This window comes from Pundamilia nyererei, unplaced genomic scaffold (genome assembly GCF_000239375.1).
Source record: "Pundamilia nyererei isolate P.nyererei 1_Seehausen unplaced genomic scaffold, PunNye1.0 scaffold00113, whole genome shotgun sequence".
Taxonomy (NCBI): Eukaryota; Metazoa; Chordata; class Actinopteri; order Cichliformes; family Cichlidae; genus Pundamilia; species Pundamilia nyererei.
The window spans coordinates 1,286,167-1,294,815 of NW_005187514.1; the positions used below are offsets into that span (position 1 = coordinate 1,286,167).

At 37.7% G+C, this 8,649-nt stretch overlaps 2 protein-coding genes across 5 annotated transcripts in view; both read right to left on the bottom strand.

The window, feature by feature from the left end:
* Positions 1-2,691, bottom strand: part of LOC102198459 (gamma-glutamyl hydrolase) — an 8,037-nt gene extending 5,346 nt beyond the window's left edge. The window contains exons 1-6 of the mRNA XM_013913052.1: positions 2,668-2,691; positions 2,065-2,588; positions 1,031-1,205; positions 774-888; positions 346-396; positions 172-256 (exon numbers count right to left, since the gene is read on the bottom strand). Coding sequence (XP_013768506.1) covers positions 172-256; positions 346-396; positions 774-888; positions 1,031-1,148 — 369 coding nt within the window. The 5' untranslated portion in view covers positions 1,149-1,205; positions 2,065-2,588; positions 2,668-2,691. The remainder of the gene's footprint in view (positions 1-171; positions 257-345; positions 397-773; positions 889-1,030; positions 1,206-2,064; positions 2,589-2,667) is intronic.
* A 1,044-nt stretch (positions 2,692-3,735) lies between these two features.
* The window catches only part of nmrk1 (nicotinamide riboside kinase 1), an 8,870-nt gene continuing 3,956 nt past the window's right edge, over positions 3,736-8,649 (bottom strand). For all 4 annotated transcript variants that reach the window (XM_005741759.1, XM_005741757.1, XM_005741760.1 and 1 more), the window contains 7 exons: positions 6,543-6,633; positions 6,414-6,462; positions 5,425-5,593; positions 4,995-5,066; positions 4,760-4,866; positions 4,549-4,632; positions 3,736-4,200 (listed from right to left, as the gene is read on the bottom strand). In XM_005741759.1, coding sequence (XP_005741816.1) covers positions 4,190-4,200; positions 4,549-4,632; positions 4,760-4,866; positions 4,995-5,066; positions 5,425-5,593; positions 6,414-6,462; positions 6,543-6,632 — 582 coding nt within the window. In that variant the 5' untranslated portion in view covers position 6,633 and the 3' untranslated portion in view covers positions 3,736-4,189. The remainder of the gene's footprint in view (positions 4,201-4,548; positions 4,633-4,759; positions 4,867-4,994; positions 5,067-5,424; positions 5,594-6,413; positions 6,463-6,542; positions 6,634-8,649) is intronic.

The following is an 8,649-nucleotide window of genomic DNA, read 5'->3' on the forward strand; positions in this document are numbered from 1 at the left end:
GTAAGTGTTCAAATGTTGTTAAAGAAGAAGCTCTTATTTTTCTTTGCTATTAAGCATTGGAAACCTTCAGGACAGGTACAAGATCTTCCCCTAAGAGGAGTTCATTTCTGCACAAACGAGACAGGCTTTGAAGCAGAAAACAATAAACAGAGAATGATGTTCTGTACTAACCGCCAGAGCGAGCCTGTAAAAAATCTTCGCCACCCGGGCAAAGTCTGAAGTCTCCAAATCTGCATCTCCCCCAATGAAAATCAACCTGAACCGACATCACATGGCAAATAATGTAATCTATTTAGACACAAATTTCAGTTGCCAACACATTTAAATCAATATACAGTAGCTCACCCGTTTATCTTCATGAAAATCTTCTCATATTCAGATGTAGTCAAAGTTAATCTGTGCAGGGAAACAAAAAACAATGAGCGTTGTACTATTTTCCATTGTTCAGACTACACAATGGTGAGCTCACACAGGGGGGTCAACTTCTTCTTCTTCCACAAAATGTCAGCAACAACGTAAACATTAGGCGAGTTAACATTCACCTAACGTTGAACGCTGATGCAAAGTCACCAAACTCCAATGACTCAAAATGAGTCTCCTTAAAAAAAACCCTCTCTCTGTTTTTAATATGCAGATTTAAAGACACTGTTGTTTTGAGTGAGGTTTAATAGGCATAATGAGCTCTAAATACACCCAGTTCTTTCCTTTTCATTGGAGCCAACAGAACAGACTTCTTTAAAAGCTCATCTTTACTCTTAAATGACTCAACCCACCTTATAGGCATCACTCTGCTGCCCCCAGACTCGATGTATTTCACGTAAGAGGAAGGTATGTAAGTCCTCCCAAATGGTTTCATAATTTCATCTGTAACAACCTGAGTTAAAACACCTGTGGAACAAAAATCACAGCAGCTCTGATTGAACAGTCAACAGGGACACAGCTACAGAAGTGATTCGCTCTGCTTTCTAAAGATGTGCATCTCTGTGAGTGAAATACCAAATATAAAGTCCTGATGGTGTATTTTACTCACCTATCACAGATCTGTCATTCACAGCCTCGTTGTTGAGTTTAGTCGGCAAAGCTCTGCTGCAGCAGAGGCAGCAGGCAAAAAACAAGCACAGATAGGTCGAAACTCCTGTGTTAAACATGTTTTTGGTCACCAGCTTAGTTCAGCAGAGCAGTCTTCTTTTACAAAGCTGTCAGAGCTGTGGATAATGAAAGCAGCCGACTTGTATAAGTCGTGTTAGAACAGGATATAGTCAGTTCAGGGAAGTGAGGAATGCCCAGATTTACATGTGACAACTCCTGTACCGCACATGCTGGTCAAGCAACATGACTGCTGAGGTAAACAAAGGTTTTGCTGACAGCGCGGAGTTTTTGGCAACATTTTTGATAATTGAGTTTATTGGAAATTACGTAGCCTCATTGGTTTGTGCTGAGGTTTATAGTAGAGGACATGTGACCACTATAGCAGCCAGCTGCAGGTTCATGCATGGATAAAAACTGCTGTCAGACAAGTTTCTGTTCCAAAGTTAAAGTTTAAAAAGTTTAAAGGTGTTGCAGGCGTATTTTTCCAATAGTGCTGTTTAAATACAAGTTCCTCATAAGAGACCAAAATAACAATTCCCATGCATGACTGTCGCAACTTTTCTAATGCTTTATGTTAAAGTGGCAAAAACAACTGATTTTGTAACCGATACAGTTGATTCACAGATTGTGTAACACATGTTTTTTTTAACTTCAACCACTGATGAACACACATTCCTACCTTATATTATGCAGACAGATGGCTTATCGTTTAGGAAGAGGGTAAAAAAAAAAAGCAATTGGTGCTCCAAGGGTTTCTAATACAGCCCGCCCAAATTCTTGCGGGCATAAGGAAACACTGACATGAAGGCTGCTTGTGTAAATGGAAAAATTCAACATTCGGTTTAGGCAAACACACGTTATGCAACAACAAGATGTTATTGTAACCACCGAAGCTTAACATGCATTTAAATGCCATACATAATGTTTATGTAAAATGTCACTTAATGCTTTACTTTCATATTTTAAAGGACTAACCTGAATCACTAGGAAGGATTTGAGTCACCAAAACAACTGTGCACCATTTGAGCACTCCAGCCTTTCCACTCATGGAGGATTGATTGCATCCCGAGCTTTCTTCCAAATGGGCAAAAGTACAACAACTCCAAAAAAGGCATAGTTTGGTATAAACTGGACTCCGTGAGCAGAGTCAAGCAGATGTTTGCATGTCTTCATTAGAAAACGGAAAAGCAGGTTCTTGTAAGTGACTAGTTGCTTAACTGAGTTAACAGCCATGCTACTGGGAGCTCTGTCAGACAGGAGAGTGACTATTAGTGGAGTACCAGGTAAGTGGGAATGAGTATTGCTGTATTTGTAATTGATTGTAAAAGTCTAACATAAAAAGATGGCATGGAGGAGTTCAAAAGGAGTACTTGGTCAAAAGGACGCAGGCGGAGACCTTGTAAGTCATTCCACTTGCAGGTAGAAAATAAGAAAAACTGCCTGGAGGTGCTCACAGTCCACAGGAGTGTTTGACTTGGAGTTCAAAGGTTTCCTGGCAGCTAGAGGAGGAGCAGAAAATACCGGTTACACAAGGTAAGTGCAGGAAATTACTCAAAACCAAGGAGGCCTGACGGTCACCATGTCAGGACAATCTGAGAACTGTGGCACCCAACAGCCAAGCTCTTGATCACGCATAGAAAACAGCTGGGGGAACAACAACATGAGCCAGGGGCGGATCAGAGGGAAGATGCTAGCCCAGCTATTCCACCTGAGGCTAAGAACAGAGGTTAACAAATAATAAAAAATAAATAAATAGAAGTAAACCATGACAAAATCAGGATGCTATAAAATGTAAATAAAAACTGAACCCCCCCCCCCCAAAAGGTAAACTGAACATCAAGAGATTTTTGTTTCTAAAAAATAAAAGCTTATCAAGTTATCTTACTGTTACTAAATGTAAGGTATATATGTAAGGCAATACTTTCCTCAAAGAAATTGTGAAACATGATATTGTGTTGCTTGGTAGTCATGTCAACGAGTCACCCCTGATGGAAGCAAGCTTGTCAGATTTTGCTCTAGTATCTGTTGTCAGATCTGAAGACTCTTCATATCATTCAAAAGGTCTGAAGGGACGTTGTTGCCTGGAAAATATTTCTCCCTGTTAATGTATCCCATCAACAGATAGTCCAGGTATTCCTCATCAGTGTCATTCCAAATGTCACCATAGACATTTTTTTCAAGATTTGTCACACCAATGACAACTCTCTTTAGTGACATTGGCATAACCAGATCAAAACATGTTTTGGTGTCACTTATTCTTGTCACAGAAAACCTTGCAATCCCAGGGGTCATTTTGATTACATTTGTAGCAGTTGCCCTGCCATATAAGCCACAAGGTACTGGACTCCAAAAGATGGTACCGCTTTTGAATTTGTGTGTTACAGAAAGAGCAGCTTCAGTCCCCATGACCGCCTCAAAAGACCTCATATCATTGTCCTCTTCAGAAACCGGCTCATCCATATTTCTGTTTTGTGTCCTCTGCCTTTAGCAGAGAAAAATCTAAATTAAAATACAATTTTTAAAAGGCCGTTTTATGTTTTTAAAACCTAAAAACAAGTCTGTGCTGACCTCTACACAAGAGGAAGGTTAATCTGTCTCCAGTATATTCAGTTCAGTCGTCAGATAGCAACGAATTATGATAAATGATACACAGACATCAGATAACGTTTAGTGTTTCTGTTAAGCTGTTTTAATGGATGTACACTTAACAATTTATTCTACAGAACATATTAGAAAAAAACAAACTTTAAAAATTTCCTCACAGGATGCAGAGATCGAGTAAGAAAATGGAGTTAAAACCAAACTTAAGCTTACACATACCGATACGATTATTGGATTAGTAAACTGCAAGTCCTCAAACATCACATTTATATGTCCCACAGTGTTTGTCTTTTCAAAATACTGTACATTTATGGTAAAGACATTTGCTTCAGTCTCCAGGCAGATAACTTCAGATGCTACAGCTCGTTTATTCCAGGATATTCGCACAGCTAAATTTGGTCCTTTCAGTCACACATTAGTCTAATTGAGAGTGGTCCTAACATCCATGGGAGCAGTGATCTTCATCTTCAAATGGCAAATAAATAATACGCTGGTCAATTCAGTTTTTCTCTGAAAAGAAAATAGACAAAATGGTACAAACTTAAACTCAAATAATAAATATTTATTTATTATTCAAATTATGAATTGGCACAGTTAGGTCCTCGTGTTTTTGCTGGCTTATACAGAAAGCACTTCATATGATTCTTAATCTTAGAAATGATTTAAAACTAAAATTATTTAACTAAAAAAGTCTGGAAAACTTGTTTTTCAGAATAAGGAACAATCATGCATACCTGACACAGATTTTTGTGATCAGATGATTTTCTTATTGTATACATAAAACGTAGTAATCTAGTTTTAAAGTAGATAATATATTTCAAACAAAATAGCAAAACAATATCAAGCAGACAGACTTACCTCTGAGTCTTTGTATTTCCTGACAAAGATCTTTACACACAGCTGCCAGCAGCTCTTCTTTTGGCTTCAAACCATCCAGAAATACTGGGGGAAAAAGCCAAAATAAAAAAAAACCCACATCAGTGTCATTTATTTTATCACTCAGTGATAGTGCAGTTTGTTTGTTTTGTTTAATAATAATTTGTTCTAATCATCACACATGCATTTTTACCAAATTCTGATGTGTCGCTCTCGATCTCTTCTCGGTTTTTCAGGTACATTGGCCACACGTATCCGTCGAAGTAGCCGGGAGGATCAGGAGGTGTGTACACTCTTAAACTGTTGAAGACAGCAAAGAAGGTAGACACAGTTACTTTCTTTTTTTTTGCATTAAGCGATACAACAGAATAAAAGTGCACAAAAAATGTCAAAAACGTCATATAAATACTCTATAATTAAATAAATACCTTCGTCTCCTCTTGCAGGCATCATAAGGTATTTCCATGAAATATTTTTTGTCAAACAGTTCATCCAGAGGCCTGGAAGGGTAAAACATAATAAACCAGTAGAAATCTCCATCAGATAAACACAATTCACAAATTCTTCAGTATAAATTATTATTTCTATTTATATCTGTCAGTTTTTTTCTAGAAACAATAACACATTAATCAGTGCTGTATCTTTGCCTAACATTTAACGTAAGGCTCAATAATTGCTCCAAGTGATTTAAAAAAAAGAATTTCATAAAAACTGACATGAACAGCAAATTCCAGTATTATAAACAAAGTATTTAGTTACTTTCCAAAATATAAAGTCCTGGAAATCTTAAGCTTTAATTTGCTAAATTTATAACTGAAACACACATGATGTCCTTTTATTTAATCCTCATTTGTGTACCTGTAGTTGAAAATGAGGAAGCCTTCCACTATGAGCACGAACACCTGGTTATCGACTGATGGTTCTATAAGCTGGGTCTCCAGGCCTTGCTGTCTGAGGAACGACTCGGGATCTTTTCGCCAAGAGTCAACGTCCCTCATCATCATCTGCATGTGCAGAGCCTCGAGGACTTAAATAGACCAGTGAGCATGACTTTCTTTCACATTTTAAATGAAAAAAATTTAATAACTGAATGAATATTACACCCATTGTTTGGATACTTCTCCTTTATTTTCTGCCATTGTGGCTTTTTTTATATCTTTCAGACTGTTGATTGACAAAAAGTGATTTTTAAGGTGTCACCTTGAGTTCTGTGAAACATTTTTACCATTTAATTTTAATTTGATTGCAATGAATGGAGAAGAAAATCAGTGATACCCCACATTACAATACATTACAATACCCTGTATTTCTTTTTAAAAATGCTTAGAAATATTATTGTAGTCAACCAACCACGTTTCTATATTTTACATACATTTTTATGCAATTTTACAACATGTGAAGGATTTCTTAATGTCCTTACACTATTTTTCACAGTTATTCACCCTAATAGTGGTGCATATTAACATTTTCAGACTTTAAAAACTTCTCCAGTTTGATAAAACTTGGGAACTCGTGTATGAAAAAAAAAAAAAAACCACAGGTCATATTTTCAGATGGACAGATGAACTACAAATTCTGTAGTGATCATAAGTCTGGATATCAAAGATGAATGTAGCCATCAAGTCTGAAATGTGAAGCTGAAGGACAAATGCCATAAAACCTGCAACCTTTCTACTGACCAGTAGGGGGCGGTTTTTCTTGCTGCACAAAGAAGTCTAATTGTATAGAGGTCTATGAGAAAAAACAACCTATTTCTAGCTTTTATCACCACAGGTTTTTCCAATAATCTGTCCTAGATAAGTCTTATCTAATATGTTGTAATACGGTGTAAAGCAAATTGTCCTTACTGTCATATTGCTTGAACCCATTGCTGTCCATCGGCACCTCAGAGTCATCCTGAAGAAAGAAGCATATGTGATGCTTGCACCAAGGCTGGAAAAGTAGCAGTATGGCTTGAACACAGCCTCACAGTCTACCTTAAAATATGAATCCTGTGCAATGATGCAGCTGTTGGGTATTTGCTCTTGCAGACTTGAGGCAAGTGTAGTTTTTCCTCCATTGGTCATCCTAAAGGAAAAAGAACATACATTAACTAATGAACATGTACTTTTAACAGTAAATCTACAAAAATAGCCTTGATATTTTTTTTAATGTTTGCCTCTTTCATTTAACTAAACTCTCTGAAATTACAGTCAATACAGAAATGTTTATCTGTAAAATGTCCTGCTCAGCCAGTGTTTCCTTCCATTATCGAAATTACTGCAACTGACAAAGAGGTTTCTTGCCATCCATATGTTCATGAATAAATAACTGAATACGTTTTTGTAATTATTCTGATGCTCCTTTTTGTCTCTCCCTTTGTTTTGTCTCTTAATTTCTTTTCCACTTCCTGTTTTATTTGCCTTTCCTATCTTTTTTTCCACCTGCACCTTGTCATCACATATGACAGTTTTCCTGCCCTCTTTCTAGTTTCACCTTTGTCTAATCAGCCTTGTGTGTATATACACTCACTGGTCACTTTATTAGGTACACCTCCTTAAATGCTTGTGAATATCTAATCGGCCGATCATATGGTAAATGGTAAATGGCCTGTATTTGTATAGCGCTTTACTTAGTCCCTAAGGACCCCAAAGCGCTTTACACTACATTCAGTCATTCACCCATTCACACACACATTCACACACTGGTGATGGCAAGCTACAATGTAGCCACAGCTGGCCTGGGGCGCACTGACAGAGGCACATGGCAGCAACTCATTGCATTTATGCATGTAGACATGATGAAGATGACCTGAAATTAAACCTTGATTGGGGGAAAAAGATGATTTAAGTTTTTTTTAATGTGGCATGGTTGTTGAACCAGGTTGTTCAAAAACTGCTAATCTACTGGGATTTCTGGGTTTTAGAGCTGCAGAAGACCACAACAGGTGTCACCAACATCGGCTACATCAGCTACAATTCACACAATCTCACCAAAATTGAACAACAGAAGTTTGCAAAAATGTTGCTGGGTCTGATGAGTCTCAATTTCTGTTGCAATATTCAGACGGTACGGTCAGAATTTGGTGAAAACAACAAGAACTGTTCAGGCTGGTAGTGGCCACCAGAGTCCCTGGATCTGAATCTAATAGAGTACCTATGTGTCACGGTGAAATGGGAGAGTCACATCATAAATGCTGACAAAACTACAGTAACTGTGCTTCATAGCCTTATTTTAAAGTGTTGTTTATTTGATTCGATATAGGTCAACTCTTGCTTTATTTTATGATTTAAGGTGTAAATGTCCTTATGACATTTTTCATATTTTGGGCCTCTTTTAATTAAATTACCTTTAACCACACAGAAAGAAACAGAAAAGGGCAGAAAGCTTGTAATGTCCTGATGCACGCTCCAGGTGACGAAATCCCAGAAATCTGATTCTGTTCCTCTGGACATAACGTAGCGTTTTAGCAAAAGTTAAAATGCTACATCCAGATGAACAGAATCAACTTTCTGGCAGTAACGCTGTAATGTATTTACTGCCAGGTCATGCCTGTGAACAGCATCCCACTCTTTCATTGATAGTTGCTTCACAGGCTTGCCTCAAAGTTCATTTCAAGACCTGCCCACTCCTTTGGCAGCAGGTTTTTGTCCATAGTCATAGTCAAATCATAACAACAGTCGCCTCAAGTCGATTTATATTGTAAGGTAAAGACTCTGCAATAATCAGTGTTGGGTAAGTTACTTTAAATTAGTAACTTACTAGTTACTTCTATCAAAAGTAACTCAGTTATCTCAAGTTACTCGTTACTTTCAAAATAACTAGTTACTAGGGAAAGTAACTTTGGCTTTACTCAGAATTCTCTTGTTAATGTGTTGCTTCCCTAACTGGATACCCAGCAAGGATGCCAGTCTTCTAGCTTGCTTACATGTTAGCACTATCCTGCCACAAGTGCAGTGTGCCACCTATCAACAGAAAGGAAAAAATAATGTGCATATTTCCAGGAGAGAAATCCCAGGCCTGGACTATCGTCGACTTCCACCATGATTCTAGCCCTACGTCACAGCATCACATGCGCTTTTTACATCCAACAGGAAAACTGCA